General features: G+C 36.4%; 2 protein-coding genes across 5 annotated transcripts; both read right to left on the minus strand.

Moving 5' to 3' along the window:
- Positions 1–2: 2 nt before the first annotated feature.
- LOC114748555 (malonyl-CoA decarboxylase, mitochondrial) lies at positions 3–20895 on the minus strand. Of its 4 annotated transcripts, none has more exons than XM_028936984.1 (17): positions 20774–20895; positions 6364–6548; positions 6077–6189; positions 5885–5975; positions 5670–5796; positions 5400–5580; positions 4778–4922; positions 4615–4705; positions 4060–4118; positions 3891–3968; positions 3471–3554; positions 2519–2697; positions 1736–1864; positions 1497–1569; positions 844–929; positions 563–647; positions 3–362 (listed from the first exon to the last, which is right to left on the minus strand). In XM_028936984.1, the coding sequence occupies exons 2-17, from the start codon at positions 6490–6492 to the stop codon at positions 303–305; spliced, it is 1710 nt and encodes a 569-aa protein (XP_028792817.1). In that variant the 5' UTR covers positions 6493–6548; positions 20774–20895; the 3' UTR covers positions 3–302. The 4 variants fall into 4 exon arrangements, with proteins under 4 accessions (XP_028792817.1, XP_028792818.1, XP_028792816.1 ...); XM_028936985.1 differs by lacking the exon at positions 20774–20895 and adding an exon at positions 6915–7456 and having other exon boundaries at positions 568–647; XM_028936983.1 differs by lacking the exon at positions 20774–20895 and adding an exon at positions 6915–7456.
- On the minus strand, positions 13017–13751 carry LOC114748558 (uncharacterized). Its single transcript, XM_028936989.1, has 2 exons — positions 13537–13751; positions 13017–13443 (listed from the first exon to the last, which is right to left on the minus strand). Exons 1-2 carry the CDS (start codon positions 13749–13751, stop codon positions 13017–13019), a joined length of 642 nt encoding a protein of 213 aa, XP_028792822.1.
- Positions 20896–22520: the final 1625 nt, after the last annotated feature.

The following is a 22520-nucleotide window of genomic DNA, read 5'->3' on the forward strand; positions in this document are numbered from 1 at the left end:
TCTGTGTTACGAACTGAATTGATATGTTATAATACTCTTAAGAACCGCTATATATAGCCTGCTTGGTTGAAAAATGCCAATGTCAGATATATTTACATTATTTGATGGACATAACTCCCAGTTTATATATCTTATAAAACCTTAACCCAAGCAAGAAAGATCAGTGCCTTCCACAAACAGAGCAATTATTCGGTATTGCATGGAGTTTCCCTTCATATTACCAGAAACTTGGATTGGATAATAATGAGCTGCCGATTATTCTCTGGACGGATGTGACCAAATTTTACTAGTAACAAGCTTCTTCATAATCTAGACTTGTATGCAATTAAACCATCCTTGAAATGAAACGTTCCCGCCATATTCTGTTCAAGCAGACATCAAAATTTCTTGTCACTCCGCGACTCTCATGGCTGCAAATAACATTCAAGAGACTTAACAAGACAGAAGAACAATGGTGGAAAAGGTCAAGCTTAATAGTGGTGAGCTGATATGCAATCAATGAACTTTGCCTCCACACATATGCACAGCTGTTTATATAAAGAGATTCAACAAAAGTTATTACCTCAACAGCACAACGGAGATCACTCGAAGCATGAATATCACCAGTGCTGAAATATGAATGAGCGAATTCATTTATGTGCTCCAGCCTGAAATTAGGGTCAAATCATCGATGGAATGAAATTCACGCATGAATTCATACGATTCAAATACGTAAACTTCAAAAAAATTACACCACATAAGAGGAAGTTCAATGATCAAGAATGTAACATGATTTATCTTAGTCAACATGACACAAAGTAGGCTGGCATTTTATATAAAAAGGTGACTAGGGTAAAAGATTACCTATACACATAGTTCACCATGATGCCTCCACTTTGAGATAGGCCTTTTTCCGATCGATCAGCCATCCAGTTTATCCTCTCAATCATCTATTCCAAGTTGAGAAGCATAAAATTATTAATTCTGATAGAAACTAAAATTAAACTATTCCTAGGCATTCTTAGAAACAAGCTTTTAAAATGAAATAGTTCTTCACATCATGTCAAGTTTTCTATCATTAAGTTCAATACCCACCCACCCCCAACCAAAAACAAAAAAAAAAAAAAAAATCTCATCTCCTAATTAAAAATTAAGCAGAGTGGGTTTGCGCTTTGTCTACATATTCGAGTCTAAAGGATTTTCATCAGGAAAGATGTCTTAAGAAATTATCAGAATTATTCATAATCCTTCATTAAATTTTGAAATAGAAAATATTTAGATCAGGACCGCAAGTAACTTTTGGCTAGAACATTGAACCCCTTCATGAGAAGTTTGTCTGCTTTAGGAAAAACGTCTGTAAAGAAATCAGCTCATACCAGGTCGCAGTCAAAAGACCGTGAGGAATGTGAAAACATGCAACAGTAAATCACGTATTAAAAGGAACCAACTGGTTTCACAAAGAGAGTTGCCAAGAACTGAGAAGTTGATTGACTATTCAATGGGCTTGCATGACATACCGCTCCATTTTGCAAGTGAAAATTTGCTACTGAATCTAACGCTTTTCCTCTTTTCTTCTCTTGAAGAAGGTATCTACAATATAAAAAAGAATATATTATCTCGCCACTTGATGAACTCAGTTCAAGTTATCCAACACTCTTTTACATTCTTTCGAAAATCTGAATAAATAAACAATTGATGAACATAGAATACTGTAATATTCCCATATTTTTCAATCTCTCTAAAATGTTTGTGATACCTAGCACATAATCGCATCAGAAGCGGTTGTAATACACACAGCAGTTCTGGTGATTTGGTCCATTCGAGGTCTGTAGAAGTAAGCAAGTTGAACATCACTTCCATTCCATTTTTTCCGGTGGCAATATCTCTGCAGCTCATACAGATGTTAATAATACATTAAACCTAGTATAAGAACGTCCCAAACACCAATATTTATCATTCACTTGATGATAATAGCTAAAGAACCCATGGAAGAATTTTGAATGCTTCACAGCCAGAAATGTAACTCCTCAACAGCAAGAGTTCAAAAACAAGTATTCCCAAAGGATTAGCCATAATGAGTATTAATTGACTTAGGCTACTAAGGACCTCTGCATTTCGCTAGTACATGCATTGCATGCAATCAAGAGAGACTGAGAGTTTGGGGCCAGTATCGAAAGCTATTTCCAACATTGTAAACTCCATCATTTTGTAACGACCGCTTGTAGAGGTGGGCATCTTTTCAATGTATTCACCTTATTAATTTGACCCTTCATTTCCACTTTATTCAGTCCATCTATTTATATTAGCCCATTTCACTGTCTCCTTTCAGGCATGCTTCACAGCGGGTTTTGTTCTTATATTTTTTCTCCCTCTCACTGCTAAAAGTTGAAATTGAACTGTGCACAGCACAACTGGCCATGTACTAGTTACGTCCCAATAAAGACAACCAGATCAGATATCCACTATTCTCCAAGGATAGTAAAATATTGATCGTCGGGTAAATTTGGAATGAAAATATATAGAACGGTATGTAGGTTACTTTGATATACTCATAAGTGCTTTTTCTTCCTCTGGCTTAAGTATGTTCTCCCTAAAGGTCGAACTGGATCCCTCAGCCAGTGACTCTGACGTGTCTGATTCAGCAAGTATTGTTTGCGATGCTAGCTTGGATAGAAGCCACTGCATGAACCCTGGGATTGGACTGAGAGTCGCAAATGTCTGCAAGCAATAATTGATAATTGAATGGTAAAGCAAGATGACAATGATTTAGCATATAAAGTATGACAATAATGGAAAAGACATATCTTTTGTCAAGGAATGTCACGTGTTCAAACAATTGTTGGACTTGAGCATACATATCAGTCGTAGAATTTACTCTTCTATGATGAGGAAAGCAATATGTTAATTATGCTGTTATTGAAAAATATTGGCATATCATTTTGTTTATGGTATTCCCTTGAGTACAACTAGTCCGATAAATTTTGGTTTGGATAGAAGAAAAGAAATGAGGTAATAAATTTAAGGATGCAACCAAAAAAGTCACACGCATCTTGAAACTAGCATATTTCTCCATAAAATCCTGTGGCCAATTTATTCTATAATTTCTTCAGGTTTTAGCCATTTTCAGTGAATCAACCATTCCAATCCCCTTGCATAATAATATAATGGATTTCCTCGGCTGGCTGAAGCCCTGAATAACATTTCTAATTCAGAATGAAAGGTGCTTTATTCCTAGATGTGATCTTTACGCTAAAAATATTCATGAAAATACCTTTCGTCTCAAAGAAGAAGAAGAAAATTAAGGGTAGAAATTGCTCTCCAAAAATGAAGAAAAAAGAGTAGAAAGAAACACAATCAACAGACAGTGCTATATACAAATAGAAACTTTATTCTACTGCAGATATGCAATATTAAAATGTCTATGAAGCAAGAAACTTTACTCGATCACAATCTTCAAATTCAGAGCTCCAAGAATTTGTTAAAATACTTACAGAGATATGGGGCATCTCTCGTTTCACCAGTGTTATGACACGCTTGATGAGAAACTCACCTAGGTTGATCCCCGATAATCCAGGCTGCAAAATCTCAGAATTAGACCATCCAGCTATGTGAAAGAAAATTCTCAATATCTGGAACTATCTCCAGTATTTCGCTTTTCTTTTAAGAGACCAACGGCCACAGATGGGATAAATAGAAAAGCAAACAGATTTCATCTACCAAATAAAGCAAACACAGAGGTTTTTGGCACAAGCATAAACAAAACAAGTCAGAAAACATGAACAAAGGGAAAATTAAATCAAAACAGATAATAAGGTACAGCTCACATTTCACTCAGAATGATCCAACTAAACTTTGCCATAATATATACTAAACTTGATCCTACTGTGTTCCTTATATAGTATATGCCATACCTGAGTTGATGAAATGGAGTAGAATAATGCACAGGTTGCCTCACTTTCAGGTATGGGAGGACTATCCCACAAAACTTCCTGGGAGGGAAAAATAAAGTACATAACGTAGAAGGAAGGACGGAAGGAAAATGTGCTGCCGAAGGTTACATAAAGTCCAAAGAAAATCAACCTGTATAGTCCGAGCAACATTCTTAAGCAGCGCAACTTCAATGAAAATTAAGGGTTCTCCTGAGGAAAAACAAATCACACGTCAAATAATGTAATACATTGAAAGTTCATGTATGCATTATATGATAAACAACTCAAATTCATTCAGTCAGTCAGTATTTATATGCAAGAACGGTGACACCAAATTTAATTTCCATGTTACCTCACATAAGAACTGGATCAGAGAACAAGTGCACATGCTGACCATAAGCAACTATTGGGTGTATAGTATTAATAATTATTACTTGATCAGTGACTCATGTACTTTAGATAACACTGTCACCTATTCCTCAGTGAATATTAGTCCATTGGCTTTATCTTAAGACACAATGGTCATGCATGTAGTAAATCCACTTTAAAAGGGATCATCTCATTATATCAGTGAAATTTCAGCTACTTAACAGTATGAATAGCATAAATTGCAGAGGTTCCAAAGAAAACTGCATTAAATGGATCCAGTAGTACTGCCAACAAGAGAGCTATGTTTAAGCAACCAAAAGTTAGAAGAATCACTGACCAGGAATTGCTGGATGCAAATATCCAAAACAACGACGGCCAACACCAAGCCTTCTCTTAAGATCCAGAAGGTTGCTAATAGGATGCACGGCCTACAAATGATGTTGAAGATTATGCACAGCAAGATAGACAAGCGATGCAAAGAAACCCACGTGGGGAAGTACCTCATAAGCAACAATTTTCTCCAACAGAGAAGCAGGATCATCCCAAGTAATTTGATGAAGCTCTAAGGTAGCAGGACTAAGCCACGTACTCAGTTTTTCCTTTAAATATGAATCCAGCGCTCTCAGAGATGAAATATTTTCCTCTCTATACCATTGAATATGTGAAGTATCAAATTGAAACTTTCAGGAAAGAAAAGCTAAAATTTTGTCGTCTTTTTCTTAATTTTCTCCCAATGAAGCAAGTTATAACCTGTATGCACTCAATTTAAGACATCCCAAAATTTATTTTAAGGACCTCATACAAGAATCACAGTGCAAAGGCTTGTAGAACAATCAAGATAAATTCTCTGATATTGAATTTACTGAAAGTTAAAGGAAGTAATAAGTAATTGAAGATTTCTATATCTGCTGCCGCTTTCATTACAAGAATCACATTAAACAAACATGCACAATTTCCAATAAGAGTAAGGCTGTGAAACATTTATAATCTATTATCATGTATGTGTGGAGACGCATGTCCAATTATTCAACAAGACTCGTTCAAACGAGAAGTGTCCCAAAAATTAACTAAATACCACAAAAATCCAATAAGTAAAATATGGCACATGGGTCATAACCTTACGTGAGAATGGATAAGATATCAGAACGAAGAATGGATAAAAATCTCAGCCCTCCAGGGTGAGTGTTGAGACGGTCAAAGAGAATTTCATAAAGTGGCCTTAGTGCATGCCTCAAATTCCGTTCAATGCGGTAGAAAGAAGAAAATAAGCCCTCTTCAGAGAAATTCCCTTGAGCTTTATCCACTGAGACCATAATATTCCAATCAAATGTCTACAAGCATTCATAAGTTACAATGCAAATAGCTTGCTGTATAAATCCACCAAAATCTCACCACTAGGAAGTTCAAGTCCAAGATACTGTTTTATTAGTTCACGAACATGTACCCTGTTCAGATCATATTCTCTGGCAAGCACAAGCAGCAACTTCCGGCGGTTTTCAATATAGAGATTAGCATAACCCTACATTGTTATCAGATCATCAGAGTCAAACAAACGTTGATAACATCGGAATAAAATTGCAATCTTTTACTGATTTACTAAACGCTACCTCAGAGAAATTATCAAGTGCCGTATCTAGATCTTCTGTTTTGCTCATGGAAATCGCGGAATGCATTGATGTGCGCACAAGTTCAAATTCTCTAAAAGCAAATGAAAATGACAGGCAAGAAATCAGCTACAAAAGCATTGCATTAAAAATGTTGTCCTCGTATGAAAATTCTAAGTGTTTCAAACTATGAACCTCTCACAATTGCCAGCGTCATCAGTACGCATTTTACTCTCTGAATCATGTCGAATAGCATGTCCAGCGGACTGGTTTTCCGGGGAATTCTGCTTCATTTGGTTCAAATCTCTCTGTTGCGCATAAAATACAAGGAAAATTGAATTCGAAGGTACGTCATAAAAAATGAAATCAAATTCTTGAGCCGAAACGATTTAATAGAGACTCTAATACACCTTGAATCAGAATAAAGTAAAAGAATTCGACGCTAATCAACACAATTGTCGGAATTAGGAGAGGGAACTTACAGCCAGAGGGGAGAGAGAAGGGTTGATGGAATTATTTGATCTCATTCTGGCACGCATGAGAATAGCCAAAGCTTTCTTGTTCATATTTATCAACGGAATCAAATTATCGGTAGAATCGAGCTTTCGCATCCAGTGTTCTTGCTTGTTCTTTCATCCTTTCACCGCAACCACCCTTTCCTCATTTTCTTTTGGGGAAAATGACATTACATGACCCGACAAAAGCATTATTTATATTTAAGGACTATAAAAAATAACAATCTCACAAAATAACCCAAGCTTTGTAATTGACAGACTGTAGCTGTATGGAGAATGGAGATCAACTGAATTCAAAAATAAAACCGACTAAATTTAAATTAAAAGATATAATATTAAATATTAAATATTAAAAAAATTAAAAAATTAAATCAATTTAATTGTCAAATCTGTTAATGCTTCGACATAATTGCATTGCTTTAGTCTAAATTAAAAAAAATTAAATATCCAATAATAATCATCATGCCGTGGCAATCCTTGTGAACAATCTAACGGCTATATCACCGAAAGCTAGACACCTGTAACGGCTATAAATGAAACACCGATCAATTCCCATCTCAACGACTCTATTTCTCAACTCAATCGGTGCGGCGTCCATCCATCAAACGAGGTCCCATCGTCGGCGTTGGCAACGGCCTTCCATTATATCTTCAACCTCCGACCGGCCTCCATGTACCGCTCATCGTCTTCAACCTCTGGCAGGTTCGTTGCTCTTCGTCTTTCCCTTTCTCATCTTCATGGTTTCTCTTTCTCATTCCATTTCTCTTCTCTCTCAAACTGCAAGCTATGTTTCTTCAACTCTGGTGTGTTGTTGTTCTTGAAAATTTATTCAGTTTAATGTGAAAGGATTCTTGGTTGATAATATCGGACTCAGTAGTCAGTACACGTTCAAGATATTATTATAGAGAGAAAAATTAGCATAAATTTATCACTACTGTTTAATTGGCTAATAATATTATCAATTGAATTTGGTGACAGATCTAAAGAGAGGGATCTAATTAACTGATGAAATGAATTTTCTAGAGAAAGGGTGTTTGGATTCTTAATCTCAGGGTCGATTGCATAGAGTTTTTATATTTATTGAAGATTACATAAGTTAACTTTTTTTTTTTTAAGTTTTAAATCTCCAAAGACGGAATCTGATGATTTTATATTTTTAAATAATAAAATATATTAAAATAATTATTTTAAAATCAAATTTAAAGTTGTGCTTTTATAATTTTCAGGTTTTTTTTGAATAAAATGAAAGACGTTGTAGATTTTATATGCTTTTATAAAACGAAAAATCGCCTTTTATAATTTTCGCGTATATATTTTTCAAAAAATGAAAAGTAAAAAATATTTTTGTTCTAAAAGTTTCATAAACAAAGCATCAAAAGCAAACCGTAAAGCAAAGTTATTTCATATGTTAAAAGAAGTGATTAGTCTTTCATTTAGTTTTAGAACTTTTTTTTGAATTTACCATTATTTGTTAGGATTTATCATTATTTCTAATTACAATCAATTTTTGTTATTATTATTTTTTTATTTTTCTTATTATTTTACCATAAGTAGTTTTAGAGCTTTCATTTTAACAGCATGTAACTTTTTCTCTCTTGTTTTTCTCTCCTCTCTTCTTCTCTGGTCATATGTTTGTTTTATATCTATTGCTCTGCACCTATCAATGTTTTACATATGTTCTGCTTCTTCATATGCTTAAAGTTTTTTTTTTTTTTTGCATGAAACTAAAGTGGAGGTTAATTAAAAATACAAAAATTATCTAACTTGTGAGAGAGTTTTGCTAAGTAGTTAGCTACCCTAACATGTTCCTAACCCTTGTGCTTTTTAGCAAACTCAATTTTTGTGCACAATAACCTATCATCAATGATATTCCTAAATGGATATGTTGTTCATGATTCCCAAGAGTTTCGCAATGGACTAGCCATGTTTGGTTTCTTCATTGTCAAACAGCCTTGCACACCTGGAGAGCCAAATGGCCCAAATACCTAACAAGAATCTTTTTAGTGTAATCAACCACACCCCTTCATACTCCTTCAGCATGCAATCATACTCCTTCAGCATGTAGATCTATGTCAACAGAGCACACAACAAGTTATCAATCACTATTACCTTCAATTCAATAAGATATAACAAAGTGAGACATAAAATCCCAATAACAGACTTTAACAGACTTGGACTTTTCCTGGCAAAAGTATAATCCCAATGATGGAAACCAGGCGGCCTTTTCATTGGACTTTTCCTTATTGCGTTATTGCTTCGTAATAGAGATCCTGATAAAGATCCCATTCCACCAGGCGGCCTGTCTCAAAAGGATCTAGTCTTATATCTAGTCTTTATTTTAATTTTATTTTGTACTTATTTCAAATAGAGTATGTATATATTTTACAAATCTAGCCTGTTGTTAAGTGGGGTGTTCACGGGACGGATCGGGACGGGCCTGGGGTGTTCACGGGACGGATCGGGACCGGGACAGCCCGTCCCGGTTCCGTCCCGATGAACAGTAACGGGACAGATTTTTGTCCCGTGTCCCGGCCCGTCCCGGGGTTGTCCCGGTCCCGGTCGGGACGGATCCGGGACGTCCCGAAATAATTTTATTTTTATTTTATTTTTAATTTTTTTTAAAAAAAAATCTAATTTTTTTAATTATATTTTTTTGAGCTTAAATCTTATAAAAACATTTTTTTTATTTGTTTGGGCACTCTTAAACAAAAGCTCAAAATATTACATATAATAGTTATTAAAAACTCTAAACAAAAGCTTTTAACACAATAAAAACTTGCTAAAAATTCTAATCATCAATAATCTCAAATCATTAACAAATATAAAAACTCTAAATAAATATATCCATAGTTCCATACAATAGTCTCAAATCTTAAAAAAATATGAAAAAAATGATATTATATAAAAAATTAAAAAAATTAATTTTTTTTTTTTAAAAAACGGAACCGGGACGGGACCGAGACGGGACAACCCCTTTTTTGTCCCATCCCGGTTTGTCCCGCCCCGAAAAATTTTGGGACGGATCCGTCCCGTCCCAATAAGACCGGGACCGGAACGGGCCGGCCTTGAACACCCCTACTGTTAAGAATAAAGCTTGCCAAGCTTTACTGGGGTGCAAGAGGTGTCATGGGGCTTAGGCTTTGCCATTCTATTTAATAGCACCTTAAGATGGGCTTAGGCTTCGCCATTCTATTTAATAGCACCTTAAGAGGTTTTTTATCTCATTTCTAACCAAATTATTTTTTGTTGAATTACTTTTATTATTTTTAAATTTATTTTATTATTATATCCTTTATATTAGTAGCATATGTAGATTTAGGGTTAGAGTAGTAGCATATGTAGTTTTTAGAATAAAATTTAGGATTAGAAATTTTGTTTATTAATATGGTACTTAGCTCTAGGTTGCAGCCATTTTTTGCTTGTTTATCAATTCTATTTTGTTTATTAATATGCTCTAGGGTTTTTGCTTGTCAATTATTATTATTTTTAAATCAATTCTATTTTGTGTTTTTTAGGTCATTAAGTATGAGAAAGGAACAACTAAAGCATGTTTGAAGATGTCAACTAGAAAGAAGCAACAGTAGTTACAAAATGCCACATCAATAATAAAATTTGTAATATGACAATTACATTGTATTTGTGCTAAAATTGTTAGTAATTAAGCTAAGTACCATTGAGCATTCTACCTTATTGATACCACAGAAAAGGTTAGGTTAACTCTACTCCATTAGTACTACGTTTAGGAATCAACAACACGAAAACTTTGCTAGAGAAAGAATACCCCACCACCTTCTTATTGGGACTAAAAGGAATGGTTAAGACAACAAACATCAATCTCATTTATCTCATTCGTATCTCATTTATCTCATTCGTATTTTGGATACCCTGTATGTAACATCCTGAGTTTTATCGGGTTTTAATAGCTTCTTTTTGGTTGATTTTGAGGATAGATTAGTTATTTAATGTTGATCTTGGTGTTCGGGTTAGAATTGAGGTATATTGGAGGAATAGCTCAGGGTATGTTTGCCACGACGAAGTTTTACTCAAAACAATTGGTCAAAAACCTCAATTCCATAAACTCTAATTTCAAAACTCAAGAAAACTACACTGATTAAATACTTAGACTAACCCAAAGCAATTAATTAAACTCAAAACAATCGGTCAAAAACCTCAATTTCATAACAACATAGAAAACTCTAGGGTTTCACGATAAATCCTCAGAAATTCCAAGTAAGAAAGTAGATTAGAGGTTAAAATCACTTACTTGAGGTAATGGATCCTTAGAAATGCCTCCTCCAAGCCAAAAATTCGAAACCCTTTCGTTGCGGTGAACTTAATCTGACTTCGCCACAACGAAAGCTTCCCGAGAGGAAAACCTCGCTCACCTGAAGAACTTCGCCGCGACGTCCCTCTAATTTTGCCGCGACTAAACCTTCCCGAAAGAACACTCCCCCTGGACCTCCCGGAAGGATGGTACGGATACGTCAGACAGATCCAGCCGGTAACGAACAGCCTCAAGAGAATGAGGGGGATGATGACAGTAGTGGTAGATGAAAGATTGAGAAAATTTGAAGAAGATTTCACAAGGAAGCATCAAGATCAATCAAGAGGACCGAGAGAACGAGGTGACTATGGAGGCACAAGGAGAAGGAGAAAGGGGGTTTAGAAGGTGGTGATCGAGTTGGAGACTTACCTCAGAGGGAGGAGTATCGAGCAGTTAGCCAGGGAGGAGATACTTCAGAGGGAGTGATTTACCCTTCGCTACTGAATGACATTACTAAGGTATGGAGAGAGGTGCACCGTCATGATCCTCCACAGTTCAAGGGAAGTTTGGAACCGTCAGATGCAGAGAAGTGGATTGAGCGGATGGAGACAATCTTTATTGCTGTTCCTTGTCTTTCCCCGCTCAAGGTACAAGTGGCAGTCACTTATCTTGTGGAGCAAGGAAGGCATTGGTGGGATAGTGCAAGACCTTCTGATATATCTCAATTAGACTGGAATACCTTCAAGCGGATGTTCTATGATCATTTCTTTCCGAAGGAGTTGCGAATGGAAAAGCAATTCCTATTCCTTTAAGCTCATATAGAACACATGCACTACTTTTCTACTCAGAGCATCTGCTACCACATTAGCTTTTCCAGGATGATACTTAATCTCAAAGTCATAGTCCTTCAGGAATTCCATCCAACGACGCTGCCGGTTGTTCAACTCTTTCTGATCCACCAAATATTTCAAACTTTTATGGTCACTGAAAGACTTCAAACTGGGAGCCATACAGATAATGCCTCTAGATCTTTAGTGCAAAAACTACTGCCGCTAGATCCAAGTCATGGGTTGGGTAGTTTTCTTCATATGGCCTCAACTGCCTGGAATCGTATGCCACCACCTTATTGTTCTGCATTAGCACACAACCCAAACCCTTTAGTGACGCATCGATGTAAAGAACATACGGTACTCCAGGGATCGGAAGTGTAAGCACCGGAGCTGTAGTCAACCTGGTCTTTAGCTCTTGGAATGCTGATTCACATTTCTCGGTCCAAATAAACGGTTGATCCTTCTTGGTTAACTTAGTCAATGGCATTGTAATCTGAGAAAAGCCTTGGATGAATCTTCGATAGTAGCCAGCTAATCCCACAAAACTCCGCACCTCAGTTACCGATTTAGGGACTTCCCACTTAAGTACTGCGTCCACCTTGTTAGGATCCACTGCTACTCCCTGAGTTGACACTACATGACCCAAGAACTTCACTTCTTTTAACCAAAACTCACATTTTGACAGCTTAGCATACAATTGGTGGTCCCTCAAAATCCGTAGTGCAATGTAAAGATGCTCTCGATGTTCTTCCTCACTTCTAGAATACATCAGAATGTCATCAATGAACACTACCACAAATCTGTCCAAATAAGGTCGAAAGATCCGATTCATGTAGTCCATAAAGACAGCTGGAGCATTTGTTAGTCTAAAAGGCATCACCAAAAACTCATAGTGTCCATAACGAGTTCGAAAGGTTGTTTTTGAAATGTCCTCTGCTTGTACCCTTAACTGATGGTATCCTGATCTCAGATCAATTTTAGAGAAAACTGACGCTCCGACTAATTGGTCCAATAAGTCATCAATTCTAGGCAACGGGTACTTGTTCTTGATTGTGACCTTGTTTAATTGTCGATAGTCAATACACAGCCTCAAGCTACCATCTTTCTTCCTCACAAACAAAACCGGTGATCCCCACGGCGACACACTTGGTCGGACAAGTCCCTTTTCTAACAATTCTTCTAGATGCTTTTTCAATTCTACCAATTCTGAAGGAGACATTCTATAGGGAGCCTTTGAGATTGGGGTGGTTCCCGGAACCAATTCTATGGAGAACTCCACTTCCCGCTCTGGAGGTAGTCCTGCAACCTCGTCTGAAAACACCTCAGGGTAGTCCCTCACCACAGCTATCTGTTCAATTCCTCCTGCCTCATCCTCACTAATTGAAAAGAAGACAATGAAGGCCTGGCACCCTTTCCTCACTGCCTTCTCTACTTGAGCAGCTGACAACAAAACTGGACCACCTAACATTTCAGCACATAAGGCACCTACCGTAATCATCACCAACCAATTCATGCCAATAATCACGTCAATACCTTTTCAGAGGTAGACAAAACAAATCTATTGTAAAATCTCGATTCTCAAACTGAAGTGCAAGCTCTAGACACGTTCTTCCAGTTACGACAGTGGCTCCCGCAGGAGTAGACACTCTCAAATCATAAGGTAGCACAACCACAGGCAAACTCAACTTCTGAACACAGTCCACAGAAATAAAGGAGTGCGTAGCACCCGAGTCAAATAAAGCAGAAATAACATGCCCCTCAAGTAGAATGTTACCTCGAATCAAGTTTGGAGATGCAGAAGCCTCCTCATTTGTCTTGGCATAGACACGTCCCATAACAGTAGAACGGCCAGCTTGAGGTGTCGGTTGACTCTCTGGGCAGTTTCTGGCAATATGTCCCCACCGGTGGCATCGAAAGCACTCCCAGTATTGCCTCGCACGCCTACCCCTGCATCTGGGGCACGGTCCAGTAACACTCGAGGTGGTCACTGATGAGTCTCAACGGGAGCCCTGTCCCCCGCCAGTTTGATTGTTTAGATTCTGGCACCTTTGCATAAAGCCCCTCTGAGCGTTCGACCTCTGATTCTGCCCTTGATTCCTGTTTCTCCCTGAGCTACCCGAGCTCCCAGAGCTGTACTGACTTCTTTTCCCCACTCCTCCTGTAGGACCAGGATAACGGGCTGCTCTAGCTTGGTTCTCAGCCCTCCTTGCCTCTACCACCTCTCTCATCCTTCTAGCTGCAACCCGCAGCTTCACACACATCTCCTCAAAGGTATGTCTCTAACAGGACCAATTGCTGTTTCAACTCTGGCCTTGCAGGATTCATCAACTGTTGAGCTAGCCAAAACGAATGATCTTCTGTCTGCCTGGACACATACTTTGCCAAGTTTGTAAACCTTGTGATAAACTAATCCTCATGCATCTCTCCCTGCTTCAAGGAGTAGAACAGGAATTGCTTTTCCATTCGCAACTCCTTCAGAAAGAAATGATCATAGAACATCCGCTTGAAGGTATCCCAGTCTAATTGAGATATATCAAAAGGTCTTGCACTATCCCACCAATGCCTTCCTTGCTCCACAAGATAAGTGACTGCCACTTGTACCTTGAGCGGGGAAAGACAAGGAACAGCAGTAAAGATTGTCTCCATCCGCTCAATCCACTTCTCTGCATCTGACGGTTCCAAACTTCCCTTGAACTGTGGAGGATCATGACGGTGCACCTCTCTCCATACCTTGGTGATGTCATTCAGTAGCGGAGGGTAAATCACACCATCTGAAGTATCTCCTCCTTGGCTAACTGCTCAATACTCCTCCCTCTGAGGTAAGTCTCCAACTCGATCACCACCTCTAAACCCCCTTTCTCCTTCTCCTTATGCCTCCATAGTCACCTCGTTCTCTCAGTCCTCTTGATTGACCGACTCTTAATGCTTCCTTGTGAAATCTTCTTCAAATTTTCTCAATCTTTCATCTACCACTGCTGTCATCATCTCCCTCATTTGTCTCAAAAAGGCCTCATTCTCTTGAGGCGGTCCGTTACCGGCTAGATCTATCTGATGTGTCCGTACCATCCTTCCGGGAGTTCTAGGGGGAGTGTTCTTTCGGGAAGGTTTGGCCGCGGTGAAATCAGAGGGACGCCGCGGCGAAGTTGTTCAGGTGAGCAAGCTTTTCCTCTTGGAAGCTTTCGCCGCGACGAAGTCAAGTTTTCAAGCGAGTAATCCCTTTCGGGATTAGTTCGCCGCGGTGAAAGGGGTTGAACCTATATAGTCGCTGGAGGGGTCAGATGTGCGAAAATTAGAAAATCTGAAGGAAGAGAGAGAGGCTCTGCTAGGGTTTCGACTTTTTGGCTTGAAGGGGGTATTTCTAAGGATCCATTACCTCAAGTAAGTGATTTTAACCTCTGATTTACTTTCTTACTTGGAATTTCTGAGGATTTATGGTGAAACCCTAGAGTTTTCTATGTTGTTATGGAATTGAGATTTTTAACCGATTGTTTTGAGTTTAATTGATTGCTTTGGGTTAGTCTAAGTATTTAATCAGTGTAGTTTTCTTGGATTTGAAGAACTTTGAGTTTTGAAATTAGGGTTTATGGAAATGGGAGGTTTGTGATTGGGGATGATAATGTGGAAGTTGATTTTGAGTTTTGTGATTTGGGTCATGTTAAAAGGGTTAAATTGGATGTTTAATCGGTTTAAAATGTTGTAAAGACTTCTAATGTTCAAATGGGACGTTTGGGTGTTGGATTCCTATAGTGGGTCCTTGAGGTTATGAATTTTAATTGACGTTTGGAAAGCAATTAAGGTTTTAACGGATTTTTATGACTTTGGAGTGTTTACCTTGGTGGTTATACCCTTTTAAGTTGGGTAGAGTTTGGTTGGAGTTAGGAATTTTGTGTCCCTAAATGTTGTTTTGGCCACATTATTAGTTGAAAGCTAATACATGATGGTTGTGTGCTTGTGTAGACCGGTTATGAGCCTTGTTGGTGCACGGGGCTGTATTGTTGGTTTGTTATTCCTTGCTCAGGCGAGAGGTAACCACTTTCCAATCCTTTGTACATGTTTTTGTGGTATTGTGAGTGGATTTATGTTTTATGCTCCGAGTAACAACTGTGTTCAAAGTGTATGTTGTATATTGAAAAGGAAAACCGTCTTGTGGGGTTTAAATTGATATTGATTGAATCTGGAACTTGTGAAAGATAGGCCACTGAAAGAAGTTAATTGTGAAATGATCATTTACTCTTTAATTACGGTTTGAGCATAATGCATTAATTGGAAATTGGTGAGAGTTTTGATTGTTACTACCACGTGGTAAGGCCTCCATTAATGCATGATGGTTGGCTCTTTACGTCCCCCATAGTGAGGGATAGGCCTTTTGACTCCTTACATCCCCCATAGTGAGGGATAGGTCGGGTTCGGCTTTTGAAAATCTCCCAAAGTGAGGGATATGGTTGATAGAATTGCATCATTGCACTTGCATGACTTGTTGTGGCTATTTATCATATTACTTGTGAACTGCCCCACTTGACACCTCACGAGCACCTATTTAGTAGTACCTTGAATTGGAAAAGTTGGTTACTGGGACGTTTGTCTCACCTCGTGGTTTACAATGTTTTCAGGTGAAGGTTCTAGGCGTGTGTCATCGGGAAGAGATGCAGAGGCTTAAGCTTGGTTAGCTTTAGGCCTCTAGCCCTTGTATATGTATAGCTAGTTGTATATTGCCACATTTAGGACCCCTTTTGAAATATTTTAATTACCCAGCCTTATTGTAAACTGGAGAGAATGTTATCTCCTTATTTTGGTTGGCCGGAGGCCATTTCTAGTGTCTTATGAAACTCTGATTTATTTTGTTGGAAACCATTTGAATGGGCTGATGTGATGTCTTTTGTTACCCAGGCCTGAGGCTCGAAGGCCCAGTGGATGTAAATGAACGATTTTAGTTGCATGCAACGGAGTTCGAGTTTGAACCGAGTTTAAATGTTAATTTCAACAATTATGCAAATTTCTTTCTACTATGGTAGTTTGTTGTAACAGCTTACTTTTTCTACCATAGTAGTGATTTTATGACGAGTTTATAGGGTTTTGAGATTAAGGTTTTTACACTGTAGGTTTAAAGACTATAGAAATGACTAATTATGCAAGAGAAGAAAATAATAAATCCTAATAAAAATATAAATCAAGAGTTATTGAGCATTCTACCTTTGTAAATTGCTTTGATACCACAAAAAAAAGAAGAAGAGAAAAATAATATACGCAAGAAAAGCAATATAAATCAAATCATACTAACAAAATAAAGCCCGTGATCTTTATCAGCCAATGCAAACTTGTGATATTTTACAATTTTTTTGTCTCTTTATTGTTATAAGCAAGCATGTGAAGATAATAAAATTACAAGCATGTGAAGATGAAATTAAAACTTCAAAAGAGTTTAACAATATTTTTTTAGTAGGCTGATATATATTTTCACATATGACAAAGATTCTTCTATCTCATGAAAACTCTCAAAAGTCAAGGATGACTCTTTTTCAAGAGGGCATAGGAAAGACAATTTTATAATTCAACTTCTACGAAACACTTATTTTTATTTTTATGTATAAAATATTAGTTAAGCTTAGTTTACCAACCACTATGCAAGTTCTTTTATCTTTAAATAAAGCTAGTGATCTTTATGATGTATTGCCAATGCAAACTTATTATATTTTACAACCTTTTTGTCTCTTCATTGTTATAACAAGCATGTGAAGATTAAATTAAAACTTCAAGAGAGTTTAACAATATTTTTTCTAGTAGGTTGTTTTATATTTTCACATATAACAAAGATTCTTCTATCCCATAAAAACGAGGTCAAGGATCACTCTTTTTCAAAAGGAGGAATACTGATAGGAAAGACAATTTTATAATTCAACTTCCAAGAAACACATATTTTTATTTTTATGCATAAAATATTACTTTAAGTATATGAACTTCTAAATAGAGTCTCAAGGATATTATTTTATATCATGTTATTATATATCCTTGATTTAAAATTTCAACAGATTGCATATCTTTAGAATACTTTTTAATTTTTAGGGAAATTTGTCTCTTTAAAAGTGTTACTCAATTATTTTGGGAGATTGAAAGTTATGAATAAGAATTTGCTTGTGTTTTATGTTTGAAATATAATATGATTTTGTTGTAAAATTTGATCAACTTTTTGTGAAGTTTTCTTATAACTTAAAGATAGACACTAGTTCCTCTAGGATTTTAGTTAATCAACTTGTATTATTTCCAAATCTCATTTTATTTTGTATTTTTCAAATTCCTAGAGAAATCCATATATTAATGAGCTCAACAAGTTAAAGAATAAGATAGTTTGACTTTATTTAGATGTGAATGAAGAGATCATTGCAAACAAAGTTCCATCAAAACATTTTAGTTGCCTCTTGGTTGTCTCGTTACCAAATGACACATGGAAAAGAACCCATTTTGCTGCTTGGGTTTCTCTATCGATCACCCAACAGTGTCACATACCCCTCTCCTATGTCAAACATGTTTCATATTCCTTTAGGATGCCTTTAGCTTTATGATCTTGCCAACATAAATGCATACTAAATTCTTGTTATCATCTCTAAGTTTGCTACCCTACCTACGTTAATAGATGGTAATTTACCTAGTAGTGACTCTTAAGCAAGTTTAAGGACATTGTCGTCTCTAAGGTTCAATCCCTATGATTTTCTTATCCTCTCAATACTCCCAGGGAAGATGGCTCCTGGAGAATGTGTGTAGATAACTGAGCCATCAACAAAATAATTGTCAAGTATTTGACTTTATGAATAGTTTAGTTATGCCTTCCAGTTTAACAAATAAATGTTACAACCTACTTCAGAAACTTCTTATAAAATTAAGTCATCTTTCTCTGATTCATTATTTCTAAACAAGGTCGATTTTTTGATCTTGTCAAGGTTTAAGCCATTCAAGAGTAACCAGAACTACAATCATTGTAAGCCATTCAAGCTGTCACAGATTAGCATCCTTCTATCGACAGTTTATATATGGCACTGTCATCTAACCATTGATTGTTTGAAGAATGATAAGCTTAGTTGGATCCCTACTACCTCTCAAGCTATCCAAATCATAAAGGACAAGCTATCATGTGCCTCTGTGCACATGTTACCTGATTGTAATAAATGCTAGGTTACTTGTGATGCCTTAAGTGTAGGAATTGGAAGTTTCATTGGCCAGCCATCCTATAGCCTTTTTTAGTTTGAACCTCAATGACACAAAGCAGAAGTACACCATAATCTGTTTAGAGCACTGAAAACACTATCTCTACTCTAACAAGGTAACCGACGCCTTTAGTAGGAGAGTTTACCTCATTAATACCTTGAGTATTAGCGTCACTGGTTTTGACAAAATAAAGAATGCATATGCATCATGCCCTCATTTTGGACTCATCTATCAAGAGGTTATGGATAGGAGTTAAGAAACTTGACTGCCTTCTCTTAGATGCCGAACATTTCATCATCTAGAAGACCACACAGCCTTAGTAGATGACAGGTTTTGTTAGTTTTCTCTTATTTATGGGTTCTTATTGTACTCAACAAATTCTCAAAGATGGTTTTTGCCTTATTGGATTATGAGTCTTCGTGGTCTACCTAGTACCATTGTCTTAGATAATGAGCTATTTTTGATAGACCCTCTAGCCTCCCTGGCAATTTTCATCCACTTTTCACCCCATAGCAATGATGGTTACTCCAAAGCTTGATTGGAGATATGCCTTACAATTAGTCTTGTAGCAGAATTTTTTAGATATGCCTTACAATTAGTCTTGTAGCAGAATTTAATTGTAATGACTCTATTAACGGGTCTACAGCCTCTCTATTCCAAATTATGCAAGGATACAATTTGAAACAGCCTATTGATTTTATACGTATTCCCCTGTCTGCTTACCTTATTGAATCCGTTAAAACTTTTTTCTTTCACTTCCACAACATTCATGTTAATGTGCACAAGTTAGTATTAAGCAATGACAAGTACTAGTTACAGACTCCACATCAAGTCCCATCTACCACTAACTCATCTGTTGGAAAGATTGTGTTGATTCAGATGCTATGGATTCATAGAGGAGAAGTTCTGTCACGTAAACCCCGTCTTCATTAATGGCTACCAGCTATCTAATTTTGCAATGGCGAGTTCTTCCAGCCCAAGAGAAATTATGATGCAGCAACATCTCATTAGTTTTTCATTGGTTTTTTACAATTTATTTGGATTTACCATTATTTTTTTAGGATTTTCATTTTGACCATTATTTCTAATTAAGATTATTTGTTGTTGTTGTTTTCATTTCTCTTATTATTTTACTATGAGTAGTTTTAGGATTTTCATTTTGACCACAAACTTAAGCATTAAATTATTAAAGTTACTCCTTTTTCCTATGGGCTTCTCTTCTCTGTTGCTCTCATACAGTCAGGACTATTGGGGTAATCAATAAATGATCAGGAGCCTTGGACCCAAAATTTATTTACTTGTGCCCAGTTTTTTCACTTAAGTTATATTACAAAATTTAGCTGACAAATTAGCCATTTCACCTGCTAAACTACTTAGATCACTACTTAGATCACCTCGATGCCGATGAGAGAGTTAGACAAGACCATCACTAAAACAGATGATAATGTAATGACATATACATAGATCCTATGTACAGCCTAGTACAGCTAGAAACAGATCAGGAAGTTAAGTACCGACTCTGAATAAATTTATGCTTCTTAGATAGAACATTCATTCACACCTTGATAACGAAAAATATGACAAGTAAGAAAGCAAACAATTTCACAATTTCATGCGCCAACAAAGCAATGCCACTGTTGCAATCATTGTTAAATGCATACAAGAACAACAAAACCATGCTTGGGATTCTCTTTCATTTTCTTCCTGGATTTATTCTCTTCCCGTTCCGATTCTACATCACAATGATGCAGACGAGGGATCTCAGGACGAAAATAATACGGATAGGGAAAAAGCAACGGAAAAAAGCTCACAAATGGAAAAAATACCCACCGATTATAATTGCAATACGCAGCACGGATAATCTAATAACAAGTTATGAACATATATAAAAATACAGAGCAAAGAAATAAGGCATATCACTAGCGAAATAAAGACGAATTTCAATACAAGCATCCAAAATAATAACCAATCAGGATCCAACGAAGCAAATGAAAACAATAACACCTGGGTTCCGCTAGAAGACATCGAACGAGAAATGGGGAAAATCAAAGAATACCAGGACCAAAAGAGGAGAAAAATTGCGTACCGAGAATCGAAGAATCAAAATATAGATCGAATCATGCATATCGTCAGTGCAGATGTTGTTGCTGAAGTCGAACGTGAAGTCGAATCATGCATACCCCTTGTTATTAGAGTAGCTGAAGACCAACGAAAGATGATGTTCATCCACTAAAAATCAAACGACTGAGGAAAGCCGAGAAGCAAAAGCGAGAACAATAGATTTAGTAGAAGCCAATTTATTGAATTTAAGCCGTTGCAGAATAGTGCCGTTGCAATTTTGCTTCTGAATTTGAAAGAATTTCAAATCAATCAGTTACGGCTGTTACGCTGTCTGCATATTTTTTTAAAAAATATATTGAAAAATCGCTTCAGCCTTCAGGTCGATTGGATTTTGGGCTGAAGAAGAATCATATATGGGCCTCCTAATCAATATATATATATATATATATTTTTTTTTTTTTATACCAAAAAAATCAGGTGCAGAAAACTGCTTTGTGGTTTTACAAATTTTAGCCTTTATTTATTCTGGTATTTCAGCGTGGCATGAAAAGGCAAAGGAAGAGATAGGATTTCCTTTTTCTTTCCCATAACTATGTGGTATTTTACATTTCGAATATAATGGAAGTAATTTCTCTCTTCGTAATATTTGGATCTCTCTTTTATTATTTTCGCCTAAAAAGCCATCCTGTCACAGAAGGATTCCCTTTAATTTTGTAATTTGAACCAAATTAGGTCCTAACAATTTTCTTTAAAACATTTTCTCCGTTCATATAAATTCAAACGTGTTTATTAAGAATTTTTCGACATAATTTTCTCTTATTTGTAATGTCCTTCCATCACTCCCTCACTAGTCAAATTAATTTAATAATTATAAAATGTTATTTGATTGAGTTCAACTTTTATACTCCCACAGGTCACAATTTAAGAATAATATTAAGAAGATAGGCACAAACTTTAGTCTTTATATGGGGTAACACAGGCTCTATACCATGCATGTTGTTTACTTGCACCGTAATGCCCGGAGTTGCAAAGACCTACAAAATCCACCATCAAAACCGTGAAGGATTACACATACATACACACATACATACAAAGGAGTCCTTTGTATTTCTATTAAAGTTGCCCCGCCAAAAAAATTCTTTGACCAAAACAAATATTGTTAAGATTTGAAAACTTTCAAGGTGATAATCCAAAATTTTTTTGGATATTTTGTGCTTCTAAGTGAAAACCTTCAAAACAATTTTATATCTTAACCCCGAAAAATAATATTTGTCAATTTAGCATATTTGGTCAATGAACAAAGAAACTTGACCTAGATAACGGTTAGGGTGAAATTACTACAATTTGAAAACTTTTGAGAATGATATTGAACCCAAAAGACCTTTCAGATAACCAACTTTTCTGAGTAAAAAAAATTTTGAAACAAATTTACACCTCAATCCTATAATGACCATAATGAAAATGATCATCAAGCCATATAGATGTATTAATTTTGTCAACAAACATGTGAAAATTAATGAAGAGAAACATCATTTTGGTCATCTTGTAACTCCCTAATTCTCAATAATATTATATTAGTCTTCAATTATATGTGGAATGAAAAAAAAAAAAACATTTCACATCATTTAGTTTTGATTGGTTACTTTCTGTTGATTAAGACTTTAGCATTACCAGCTACACAACTTTCGCATCATTTGCAAGTTGTCTTTATTGGAGGATTAGGAGGAATAATATCGTCCAAGGAGAATGACGTGGATTTGTAATGAGTACTA

The sequence above is a fragment of the Neltuma alba genome, unplaced genomic scaffold (genome assembly GCF_004799145.2).
Source record: "Neltuma alba isolate B1F8T4 unplaced genomic scaffold, ASM479914v2 tig00005741_pilon, whole genome shotgun sequence".
NCBI classification, from domain to species: Eukaryota; Viridiplantae; Streptophyta; class Magnoliopsida; order Fabales; family Fabaceae; genus Neltuma; species Neltuma alba.